Source organism: Rana temporaria, chromosome 6 (assembly GCF_905171775.1).
Source record: "Rana temporaria chromosome 6, aRanTem1.1, whole genome shotgun sequence".
Taxonomy (NCBI): Eukaryota; Metazoa; Chordata; class Amphibia; order Anura; family Ranidae; genus Rana; species Rana temporaria.
The window spans coordinates 48817864-48831711 of NC_053494.1; the positions used below are offsets into that span (position 1 = coordinate 48817864).

At 40.3% G+C, this 13848-nt stretch overlaps 1 protein-coding gene across 1 annotated transcript in view; it reads right to left on the reverse strand.

Annotated features, from left to right (window-relative positions):
- The window catches only part of FAM20C (FAM20C golgi associated secretory pathway kinase), a 244045-nt gene that overhangs the window by 59608 nt on the left and 170589 nt on the right, over positions 1 to 13848 (reverse strand). The window contains exons 4-5 of the mRNA XM_040356779.1: positions 13013 to 13105; positions 9491 to 9606 (exon numbers count right to left, since the gene is read on the reverse strand). Coding sequence (XP_040212713.1) covers positions 9491 to 9606; positions 13013 to 13105 — 209 coding nt within the window. The remainder of the gene's footprint in view (positions 1 to 9490; positions 9607 to 13012; positions 13106 to 13848) is intronic.

Here is a 13848-nt window from a genome sequence, read left to right on the forward strand (position 1 = left end):
TTAAGATCTTCAGTCATCTTCCTTTCACCTATCTCCCTTGCAGTGGTAATCTTACCTTGCTGCAGGGGTTAGTACGACCAACTGGAGCTGTCATAGGCACTCATTAAGAGTGCTGACTATGTCTACCCTTTCCGCTCCATCCGCTCTATACCATGGCCATAGAAGCCATGGTATAGTTTCCACCAATGGAAAGAATTATGTGAATGGAGGATGGAAGGATGAATGAAAGGTCTGCCTCCTCCATTCATATAGTGCCTTTTCATTACATTAAAGTGCCAATCGTATACAATGAGAGTGTCTCTTGTGCTGGTGACTGCTGTCTTTGCTGATATTCTTAGTCCTCGGCTGCCCCACCCCATACCCCCATAGCAGTTATCTTCCAGTACTGTGGAGGGGGCAGGCAGGGGACTAAATATATCAACTAAGACAACAGTCACCAACACATGGGACACTTCTCATTGTGAATACTGTGCCAAAACGTATGCTTTCAAGCACCATCATACTCTGGTTTGCTATTGTTGAGTTTCTGGGTCTGCAAACCTACTGTGGTCATTTGGACAGAATCTCACCCTTCCTTTTGTATTTTCCCTTTACTTTCATTTAATGAGAAAACAAAAGGATGAACTGGTTCAAGCAAAGGTTAGCAGAAACACCCAAAACTCCAAGCGGACAGTGACAGAGTTGTGGATTATGGCAAAAAGATCTGGGTGTTGGTGTACCTAAGGCAGGGGTGTCCAAACTTTTTTCAAAGAGGGCCAGATTTGATGAACTAAACATGTGTAAGGGCCGACCATTTTGCCTAACATTCTTTGAACATTCAAATTAAATTCAAATTAACAAATACACGGCCCAACAAGAATTCTCTTGCCTCTGTGGCAGTGTGTGGTGAATATTCTAAGGATGAGCTCTGGCGTGTTATTTGGATATACCGTATTTATCAGCGTATAACACACACCTTCACTTTAAGAGAGAAGTTTCTGTATTTTTTTTTTTTATTTTAAATAAAGAACTGTGATGCAAAATAAGGTTCACTGCCCATCAATGCAGCCTCACCATTGCCATGAATGCAGCCTCTGAATGCAGCCTCACCATTTCCATCAGTGCAGCCTGATCCATGGCCATCTGCAGCCTCTGAGGGGTCAGGGAGGGGGCAGGACGAGCGGAAACAGATTACATACAGGAGAATCTCATGTTTGCTCGGCGGCCTCTTTAATACAAAGCCACGCCTCCTATGATAGACAGAACAGTTGTCCAATGACAGCCCAGGAGACAGGACATCCTATTACAAACGTCACAGAGTAAACAGGAGATTCTCCGGTATGTAATCTGACAGGACTCCTCCAACCCCCTCGCTGTCCCCTCCGAGGCTGAAAGAACAATAAATACAGTATATAGCAAATCCCAGTGGCGCTCATGGATTCATTGGGTGCCACAAAAGATATATATATCCAAATTACCAGTAGAGCCTCATTAAACTGCCGCAATTGGCCCACAGGCCGGACTTTGGACATGCCTGACCTAAGGCATATAAGAAGGGGTTGACTCAGTGCACCAGGATCCACCTATATAACTAGTTTTTATCCAATAACAATTTGTTTAATTGATAGTCCCTTTAAACTTTCTTTATACCTAAAAACAAGAGTGTAATATACTACAACTTACAATCTCTTATACGTAGTGGCTGCAATTGTTTTTGTTTTTCAGTATTTTTTCACTTTATTTTTACTTCATGATCGTGCTAGTAATACACTTCCTGCCCTAGGCTGACAATGCTGATTCACTATTGTATTGGTGTAAAAGCAGCATTGTCACTCTAGGGCAGGACTACAAACACATCCCTCTTTCCTCTTCTCCATAACCTAGAGGAGAGGGGTTATGTAGTCTCCAGAGATAGCTGGGAATATTGTAATAGATAATAGTAAAGCCCAAACAGAAAATGCAGGAAGTTATCAGCTAACAACATTTCTGACAGAATCAACATTTTTATTTTTTGCATCTATTGAACAGATATGCCCCAGGACGAAGTCTTAGCAGGCGAAACGGTGTAGGGCGGCGGCGTGCTGGCGTCTAGAAACCGCATACTGTGTCCCGGAGTGAACGGGTTGTGCTAGCCGGCCGGCTGGCTATATTTTCACTGCGAATTTTATCTACATTCCTGTAAGTGTGATTTTAATCTTTTTAATAAATCGTTATATATGGGTTCACACTATGTAGCTTTTTTTCTTCTCCATATTGGTTTCTATTTACATCGACTACCGATCTACTGTGGGAGAAGTTTTTGGTTCTTGGCTCTTGGAGATCCTGCCACGAAACCCTCTGGCTGGGGAGTAAGCCGTCTGCTGTCAGAAGATCTCTGGTTGGGATCTTCCCTTCTGGTAAGGGACAGTGTGATTGAGAGGTGGAGGTGTCCTATCTATCCATGCACTTTTCTGAGGTTCATGCATTTTTGATGTCACTATCTGCTTGAATGGGAAAAGGAATTTTCTACTATCAAACCATCATCAGATGCACTTTTTGTTGTTCGAACAATAGACTTTCACTTGTCAAATTTTTCTCACCATTCAGATGTGTTATATATACATTGTACTTTAGTAATCACTCTATTTGCGCAGCTATTTTCTTCCATTGTATTATTGTTTGTGGGTATCTCACATGTTAAGCTGCTTGCTTTTATATATTCAATATTCAATTAGACAGCGCGGTATCTTCACATTTTTTCTATTGAACAGATATGTTGTACTACCCCCAAAGGGGTCACTGTTAATAGCTGGTTCTTCCCTAATAGTACAGAGGCTGCCCACCACCACAAACACACGTCCATGCACTCCAGTTCCAATAACTCAGTCTAGGGGATGTCTTTTTGGAATTTATTGCTTGACAAACTTTAAACAGGAGGGGGGTTTAGGGCATGGCATATTCTAAATGCTTATGCATTAATAGAAGGACACTCTTCTCTAGGCCAGCTTACACAGATTCCACTGGGGACACAGGAGAGTGGCTAGTACTCTATAACCTTCAGAAAGCTGTCTCTGTCCATAGCTACCTTTGGCACTTACATCCCAAAAGCATACAGTCACCAGGGATTGCAATTCAGGGTCATTACTAATAAGTCCCTAGGACAGCTGCATACTTTCAAGCTTCCCCTGGACACAGTTCAGTGAGAGAGGCAATCCTTCTCCAGGCCAGGTTCCTTATGGTGAGTCCTACGGCCAGCTACTCGGAAACATCACTTTTAGGCTCTTAGCTTTACCACAGCTTAAAAAAAAAACAGCTACACAGTCCACAGGCTGCCTTAGAGGCTTCAGCGCCTTCCCTAATGAGGAAAGAATGATCTCTCCAGGGCTCCAGACCATTTATCACCTCCCCAGTCACCTTCTGTGCACTCCCCTCCAGGGATTGGCTTGGGCATGATAAATATTCAGCCTGGTGATTTGACTTTCTCAACCCCATATTCTGGAAACAGGGATAAGCAGGGATAAGCAGTCAACCTCCTGCCTGTGAAACCCTGAACAGACCAGAACAAACAAACAATCACTTGACTACAGAAAGAGCCAAAAACGACATCTGCTCAACATCATATGCTAGGAGGGTGCTACAGATATATTTTTATGATAGAACTGTATCATGATTGTGATAACCTGTGTGGACCAGTTATCAATTTAATTTCTTTGATTTTATATTTGTAACTGTTTTTTATGACATGTCTATAAATAAATTATTTAGTTTCTTATCATAACTATCGTGTGCCTGCAAAGTCCATTAACCCCCTAGACAAGGGTGCTACAGATATAACTAAACACTTTCAAAAGTATATTTAACATATCAAAAGGGGCCAAATATCAGATGTTAATTGAAATTATTTTCAAACACTTTGAATATTCAAATGCACTATGAGTCAAATGACTCCGCATTTATGCAATTCCCTAATTAGCAGGACAATTAGCAGGGCTGTATTTAATATAAGGCAAAGTAGGCACATGACTATAGGTGTTACAGACAAAGAGGTGGCTTATCTCTGTAAAATTATTGGCCTTACATTTTTTTTACTCACTTTTACTTACATTATCACCATATTCTAAACAAGGTTAAAGCTAGGGAATTATCATGTTTTAAAGAAATGGTCCCAATGAAAGGGTGTTACTTAGGGGACCAAAAATGTGCCCATTAGCTTCAATGATTAAAATCCAGCCCCGCTAATTAGAAGAACTTTTCTGCCAAGGCTGTCATTGTCTATATACTGTATGTGTTGTAGCCGAACACTAAACCTACTTCTGGATCAGCCATGAAAATTGAAATGCAGGGTCCAGACACAGGGGTTGATTTACTAAAGGCAAATAGACTGTGCACTTTGCAAAGTGCAGTTGCACTCCGCAAGTGCAGTTGCTCCAGAGCTTAGTAAATGAGCAAAAACTCTGCTCTACTTCCAAGCAAGCAATCAAAAATGCTGTTTTTTTTTTATTTTCCTTGCATGTGGTTGGGTATTCTTTGCAAAGTGAAGATTTACCTTATTCACTAAGCTCTGGAGCAACTGCACTTGCAGAGTGCAACTGTACTTTGCAAAGTGCAAAGTCTATTTGCCTTTAGTAAATCAACCTCACAGAGCAATGTCAGAAGCTCCCAACTCTATGCAGGTTGCACGGCAAAGGTTAGTTTCTCATTTTGGTCTAGGGGCATTGAAAAAATGTACTTACCCAATCGTCTGCTTCTCCCCTCTGCTGGACCGCTCCCCGTAGTGTCTTCTCCCCCCCATGCTCAAGCCATCCTGACGTCATGGGAAAAGGGAGTAGCCAATCCAGGTGGGAACCCAGGTGAATATTCTCCGCTGCAGACAACTCAGGTGCAGGCAATGCACTTAGCAAAGCAGGAACAAAAATTGTCTCTGGACAGCCGCACTCTGAACAAATTGCAGCCTTTATTGAAAGAAGGACAGCACTACAAGTCACAGCAAAATAAAATAAAACCAGAGTACTGACGCATTTCACACTGAAACTAGTGCTTAGTCATAGCTAGCTTTGCGTCTTCACTTCCCGGTTCCCTACTGCGCATGAGCGAGTTTCTGCGCATCCTCACTGGTCCCGGTGGTTTTGTGGGACCTGTGTGCTTCCCAGAAAACAGCGGGGGGGGGGGGGCAGTGTAGGTGCCGGACATGACATAGGTCACCACGATCACTGCAGTGATCCATGCCAGGAAGTGGGAGCAAATACCTGTTTTACACAGGTATATGCTCCCCCCTAAAGGGTGCCAAATATGACACCGGAGGGGGGAGGAGTCCAAAAAGTGAAAGTTCCATTTTTGGGTGGAACTCCACTTTAAAGATGCAAAAATTAACAATTTTTTTGTGAAAGGCTGTAGTGTGCTTCTCATTCCACACTCACTGAAACAAACCTGCCTGTTCAGACATTCTGATTCTGTATATATATATATATTTGTATGAAAAGGAAGATCTTCCAGGAATGTGTTGTGCCTGCATGTGTGGCCTCCCTCAAATGTCTATGGCCAGCTCGGACGAGCATCCAAGAATATCAGAATATGAGCTCAGGCTGTCCTTCATAAATACTGCAACATCTTCAATCATTTCTCAAGGGGAACAAATACCATTAGCCAGTTCCTTGAATAAGACAATAGAAATGGAATTTGACCTGCAAATAACATCTTACGTCCCCGGAGCCTACGTCGCTCCCAGCTGACACTCTGTGATAAATGGAAGAAATATTTTTCATGCCTAATATTATAAGGCATTTAGATCTGACTGTAACATTCATTATCTTTTAAAAAGGACTTCACACATTCTTTCCTTACAGCCTGTGGCCAAAAAAGGAAGTAGCATGCTTATAGAGGAACTCAAAGGATTATGTGGAATAATTCACTTACTGTAGAACAGGCAGCTATGGTTCATCCATACAGAAAAATATGACAGGAAGGGGCTGATTTATAGACATGTGCACACTCAAATATTTTGTTTTCGTAATTTCGTTTTCATCCGAAAAATAAATTTATTTAGTTACTCCCGAAATTCGTTTTTATTTATTTCGCTTTTCGTTAAAAAAATGCATTCTTTCCGAAAATCCAAATTAAAGTCGAATCTGTCATTGAAGGCTTATGGTGTCTCTCGAATGTTTTAAAGGAAAAAAAAAAAAAGAAGATTCGACAGAATCTTAAAAAAAAACAAAAAAAAAAAAACATTTTGACTCTTCATGTCTCTCTATGTCGAATCTTCATGTCTCTCTATGTCGAATCTTCATGTCTCTCTATGTCGAATCTTTTCTCTCTATGTCGAATCTTTTCTCTTTATGTAGAATAATATTGGAATAATAGAGTTAAGGCTAGGCACAATTAAGGTCAAATCTGTCATTGAAGGCTTATGGTGTCTGTCGAATGTTCTAAGAAGAAAAAAAAAAGAAGATTCGACAGAATCTTAAAAAAAAAAAAAAATTGACTCTTCATGTCTCTCTTTGTCGAATCTTTTCTCTCTATGACAAATCTTTTCTCTCTATGTCGAATCTTTTCTATGTCGAATCTTTTCTCTCTATGTCGAATCTTTTCTCTCTATGTCGACTCTTCTTCATGTCTCTATAAAGTCAAATCTTTTCTCTCTATGTCGAATCTTTTCTCTTTATGTAGAATAAAATTGGACTAATAGAGTTAAGGTTAGGCACATTCGGCCGCAACGAAAATGAAAATAAATAATTTGTTTATGTCGGATCTTTCGGTTTTCGTTTTCTGTGCTTTCATTATCCTTTCTTAAAACGATAACGAAAATACCTGAAATTTGGACGAAAATGCATTCGGATGAAAATGAATGCACATGTCTACGGATTTACTAAAACCGGAGAGTGAAAAATCTGGTGCAGCTGTGCATGGTAGCCAATCACCTTGTCACTTCACTGCTGGTGTCATTTGGTGTCATTTTGGATATTTTGATATTACAATAAACTTTACTTGGAACCCACGTGAGGTGCAGCTGCTTATTGTTTTGAAGCTTGTTCAATTACGTTTTGTTTTAAAAAACAAAAAAACTGGAAGCTGATTGCTTTCTACGCAGAGCTGCACCAGATTTTGCCCTTCCCAGTTTTAGTAAATCACCCCCTAAGTATACTGGGGTTTGCATATCCATAAGCCAGCAAAAACTGCAGCTGTGATCTAATTGATTAGTACTGACAACATGGACAGAATTCTTAGGCCTCGTACACACGATAGGTTAAACAGAGGACATCGGTCTGATGGACCGTTTTCATCGGTCAAAACCGATTGTGTGTGGGCCCCATAGGTTATTTAACCATCGGTTAAAAAAAAGCCAACTTGCTTTAAATTTAACCGATGGATTCCTAACCGATGGGAAAAAAACAATCGTTAGTAGGCACAACCATCGGTTAAAAATCCATGCATGCTCAGAATAAAGTCGACGCATGCTTGGAAGCATTGAACTTCGTTTTTTTTCAGCACGTCGTTGTGTTTTACACCACCGCGTTCTGACACGATCGTTTTTTTAACCGATGGTGTGTAGGCGCGACAGACCATCAGTCATCATCGGTTAACCTATGAAAACGGTCCATCGGTCCGTTCTCATCGGATGGACTGATCGTGTGTACGTGGCTTAACAGGCAACAATTTCAGTATTGTAATACGAGGCCAAATGTATTATATGAATAAAGAAAATCAGAATTTTTAATACAACACAAAACTATTTCCAGTAAACGTCAAAAAGTCATATTGATTTAAAACAATACATAAAATGACCCAAATATTGATATATCAAATTAAGTAATAATCAGAAAAGTGTAGAACAATATCCATGTGTTTGAACCTAAGAACCATTGTGAGAACAATTTATTTTGAGATACAATCTGTTCTATCACGTCTATAGTACCAAAATGTCAACATTTTAAAGTATTTAAAGCCTCTGCACTTAAAAAGTTGCCACCCCAATTAATCGCAGAAAAAAATGAATATGACCAATATGTATGTATGAAGGTTCAGTCTTAGGCCTTGTACACACGATCAGTCCATCCGATGAGAACGGTACGAAGGACCGTTGTCATCGGTTAACCGATGAAGCTGACTGATGGTCAGTCGCGCCTATACACCATCGGTTAATTAACCGATCATGTCAGAACGCGTGACGTAAAACACAACGACGTGCTGAAAAAAACGTAGTTCAATGCTTCCAAGCATGCGTCAACTTGATTCTGAGCATGCGTAGGTTTTTAACCGATGCTTTTGCATACTAACGATCGGTTTTGACCTATCGGTTAGACGTCCATCGGTTCAATTTTAAAGCAAGTTCCTATTTTTTTGACCGAAGGTTAACTAACCGATGGGGCCCACACACGATCGGTTTGGACAGATGAAAACGGTCCATCAGACCATTCTCATTGGATGGACCGATCATGTGTACGCGGCCTTAGAGATACTGAGCAGGTCATTGGAGCTAGCACATGACAACAACAATTGCAGATGTAGTAGTACTTTTGGAAAACACCAAAATTGAAATTTTCCCAGTCGTGGTTTGCCTATGTACACTCTAAATCAGGGATATGCAATTAGCGGACCTCCAGCTGTTGCAGAACTACAAGTCCCATGAGGCATAGCAAGACTCTGACAGCCACAAGCATGACACCCAGAGTCAGAGGCATGATGGGACTTGTAGTTTTGCAACAGCTGGAGGTCCGCTAATTGCATATCCCTGCTCTAAATCAAGGGTCTCCAAACTTTCTAAACAAAGGGACAGTCTACTGCCCTTAAGACTTTACAGTGGCCAGACTGTGGCCATTGGGAGTAGAAGTGGTCCCAACATTAGTGGAAAAAAACAATGACCCACCATTGGTGTCATTGGGAGGAATTGTGCCCCATCGTTGGTATCACCAAGAGAACATGTGCCCCATCATTGGTTTCATTGTGAGAAATTGGGCCCCATCATTGGTGTCATTGGGAGAAATTGTGCCACATTATTGGTGTCATTGGGGGAAATTGTGCCCCATCATTGATGTCATTGGGAGAAATGTTGCCTTATTGGTGTCATTGGGAGGAACTGTGTCCCATCATTGGTGTCATTGAGCCCCAATGTTGTTGTTATTGGGAAGAATTGTTCCCCATCATTGGAGTCATTGGGAGGAATTGTGCCCCTTCATTGGTGTCAGTGGGGGGAATTTTACCTCATTGGATAAAATAGTGCCCTAAGGGCCAGATAGAAGCAAGTAAAGGAACTCAGGTTGGAGACCACTGCCCAAAAGCAACAGAGGATCCAATAGGAACTTTCCAATGCATATTCTGCATATCATACCTTGTATTGCCTAATAGAGAAGATTGCAAGCTTTCCAGATAGATCAAGCCTGCAGCCATGGTGAAAGGACCTGATCTGTCTTGAAAGCCTGCAATTACATTCTACTCATTAGGCCATTAAATGTATAATTAACACATCTTTCAACACACAGTATAACACAGTACAACATTCTACACATGTAATACACTTCCTGAAGGCGTTAAACTTTACCTGGGGAAATGAAAAATGTTCTCCACAGCTTTTTGTCCCGAGTGATATCTCGTATTTCTTTGGTCATGTTCACCAGTCTACCCGCGACAGGTGGAACACGGCGGAAATCAAGAACCCTGCAAGAAGAAACAAAATCAAAGCTTGAAATGTTGTTTTATAAAAGCAAACTGAGGTCTTTTATTGCTGGAGATGACCACAGGCCATTATTCTACAGGCTTTATCCAACACTGACAATATTACTATTTCAAGGACATAAAATTTGATGGCGTGTATCAAGGGATGCCTAATCCTTTAAGACTACAGCCACAGCTTAATCACAAACAGATCGGGAGACGGGAAATAACACAGCTATAACAGATCTCACAGCGGATGGGAGACATTTGTAAAAAAAATGGACAGAAATAAAAGAATTCCTTTAAACACTATTATTTGTTGAAAAAGTGTCAACATATTGATTGTTAAAGCCGTATCAGAATCACAAAATGAACAAATATATGTGTTGCTAGAACTATTTTTGTTTTTTTTACTTTTTGGATAGCGTAGGGAAGAAATAGGCTGTTATCAGCAGTTTTGGGAAGTGGCATTTTGGAGCAGTAAAAAAAAAAAAACAATGGGTTCTGAGAGATGTTTTTCAGCTCTAAAAACGCTCTAACGCTGATAAACGTCGATAAACGCCAACAAATTAATTACATTTTTTGATCCATTGTAAAAGAAAAAAAAAAATCTTCAAAAAGAAAAAATGCTAAAAAACACTAACGCAGAAAACGCTAATAAACACAGATAAGCGCAAATAAACGCTATTGCAAAAACTTTGAAATAAGTTGAAAAACTCAGTGCTAAGCTACTGATGTTTTTATAATGTTATTTTAACGTCCAGTGTGCGCGACATGCTGTTTTTAGCAATAGACATTTTTTTCTACAGTCATTAAACTCTCCATCATTTTATCCTATGTGTCCATGCACACATAGGCTGTTATCAGCAGTTTTTGGCAATGGCATTTTTAAGCAGTCCGAGGCCGAGGACATCCGTGATAGCCAGAACACTGAACACAGGCTCTGCTGGGAAACTAAGTGTTCTGCCTATCATGGAACAGGACCAGGAGGAGGCGCGGCTTTTGAACAATGGACGCCCGCAGTCTGACTCTGCATACAGGTACCGGCGTATAAGACAACCCCCGATTTTTGAGGGATATTTTTAAGTACAAAAGGTCGTCTTATACGCCGGAAAATATGGTACTATTGAAAAACATTTATATCTGTTTAATACTTAAAAAAAATACTTCTTGATCCTGCAAAATTCTAACTTTATCCTGTGCACACAGCCGTCTTACACAAAAGTAGTCAAATCAGCTCTCCAGGGTTTTCCCTTGGGCTACAAAACACCCCTTCTTGTAAAGATGTGGAGAGGGGAGATATTATGTAGTCCAGCAAGAGATCTGAGCAGGGATGACACCAATCCTGAGTCCTTAAATTGTAGCAAAGGCACCGTGTTGTCAGCTCACAACAGCAAATTAGGAACTGGGTGCATTTCTGAAGGATCAACAGGTATTTTTCTGTACAGAGTGTTTAAAGGGATAAAGCATGGAGAAATTTGCATGTATTGCAAATATTTTTTCCTGACATACACTTTAAATAATAAGAATTCTGTCTTATTCACAGCAAGGAAATGAACATACATACAGTATGCCTAGCATTGCTAGCACAGAAAATCCTAATATTATTAGCCAGTCTCATGTATCTGCATATGGTGCCCTAATTAGCATTGTCAGGGTCGGCGAATTACAATTATCCCCATATCTGTGTCTGCTGATGTTTGATTCCTGCTTACAGGGCCGAGATTATCATCTGTCCCCCTTTAAGTAGGAAGCTGATTGTGTGCTCCATCTGCTTGTGCTTGGCTTGATGCTGTATCAAATGTGGTCATTCTAAGCCACACTCTCTGTAAATCATTGACATAGCTAAGAAGTTTATGATTTGCTGTTGGCCTTGTTATGGTTTTATGATTCTCAGCTATATTTCATAAAACTCACAAGCATGAAGCATTGGAACATAGCAGTTTAAGGGCAAATTTAGTGATGCCAATTGTCTGTGTTAATTTCTATAACTGGTACAAGGACACATAAAAGCATAATCTATTTTGAAACGAGAACCTCATTTTGTTTCATGTAGCATCGAGAAAAAAGTCCTCTGGTGATAAGATGTTTTACAGAAAGGAACAAGGTAAGCAAAGGAAAGGAAAGGAAAGGACAGGAAAGGAAAATATTGGTCTTGTTCAAAGAAAATGACAGCTGTAATCTGGTTGGTTGGTTGTTTTGGGCTATATGAAATAAACAATTACTTGTCCTATTTTGTACCCATGCCATGGACCCCAATCTTATATGTTAGATGCACCTGATCATAATTATGTTCTTGTTTACAGCATCTTAATTTTATCCACATGGGGTGGGCTCCGTTGGAGTCTGCCTGTCCAACAAGGAATCTTTCCCTTGATCCCTGCTAAGCAGGCGGATGATTGCTTTAAAATTTAACCGATGGACGCCTAACCGATAGGTCAAAACCGATCATTAGTAAGCACGACCATCAGTTAAAAATCCATGCATGATCAGAATCAAGTCGACGCATGCTTGGAAGCATTGAACTATGTTTTTTTCAGCACGTCATTGTGTTTTACGTCACCGCGTTCTGACACGATCAGTTATTTAACCTATGGTGTGTAGGCACATCAGACCATCAGTCAGCTTCATCGGACCGTTCTCATCGGATGGACTGATCGTGTGTACGAGGCCTTACAGTCCTCCACACACACCCCAGATGCAGGTTTAATACAGCTGCTGAACCTGGACGCATCATGAGCTCATAGAAGCTGTACTATAGCTGCCATCAATGTAACGCGCTCTATGAATATGGATGGATGAATGGAAGGTCCACCTTCTCCCTTCTTAGAGAACAACTAAAGGGACAAGGTGGGCGAAAAGCGAGTTCATAATTGGCACTGTTGTTGAGTGCCTGGGACAGGTCCAGTGGTTGTATCAACCCTCCATAAAACTTAAAGATTGTGGTTGGGAGGGGTATGGGACCCCCTCACATAACCCCCCCCCCCCAACCATGATCTTCCAGTGCACAGAAGATTTTAATGAAAACAGCAGGCACCAGTAAAGGGGGCGTTCTCATCAAGTGTTAGTGCTGTCTCTTATGCTGATTTAAACTTGGGCTTTAAATTCACATTAAAAATCACACGTCCATATGTAGAAACATAATAGATTCCTTTTAAACAAAAGTTACCAAATCAATAGCAGGAGAAAGCATCAATGTGACACAATGTTAGGCTTCAGCTAATGGTAGCGTAACACAGTAGTTCTCAAAAGATCTGTTCAGTTAATATATAAAAAACATTTTTTGTTATTTTTTGTTAATTTTCAGCTTTAGAATCTACATGATCGGTTGGCAGGACTGCATGACAGCTAGGATAGACCTGTAATTCTTTAAAACATAAAAACAATATTGTAATTATTAGTTATTTACCTGTCCAAGTGAAAGGCAGCAATCTCAGAATTATGGCGTTCATAGTCTGAAAAGTAGAAGAAGTCGGGAGGGGTCTCTTGTTCTCTTGATTGCCTGGAAAGACAGGAAAACATTTACACTTTAATAATATCCTGCTACATTGGGTGAATGATTTCCGATGCACAAATATGTGTGATTTGCAGCATTATGGCAATGTTCAGTATTCTAAATGCACTCCTTTTTTTGGCGCAGCAACCATAAGTAAATACTAAAAAGACCATGACACATGTCATATAACAAATCTTGTCTGCTCCACTTTTAGCTATCCAGTTTTTCACATATGTATATTTTGTACTGGATGTTCGTGCAGCAGATAAGGGAACAAAAAAAGGAATGCAGTAAAAAAAGGAAAAATTAATGCAGTGAAAAAGCTGCTTCATCACATACAGAAATACAGAGTGTAATATGTATTATACCAAGCTAACAACGAGTAACTTGTGATTATGTTAATCCCCATAACAGCCACAGGGCAAGGAACCCATGCAGTTGCCACACAGCAGTATGCCAAGATACTTCATCTCTTATGCACCCACCAGAAACACCAGCCTAGGATAAGCCTACACAGGCACAAAACATATTTATTAATAGAATGCATTTTCGTCCGAATTCCATGAATTTTTGCTTTCATTTTAACAAACGATAACGAATGCGCAGAATCCGAAATCCGAAAGATCTGACATAAAAAACTACCTCTTTTAGTCCAAGATTATTCGACATGGAGAGAAAAGATTTGACATTATAGAGACATGAAGATTCGACGAAGCAGCTAAAAACATACAATCGCCGCAAGCGGACAT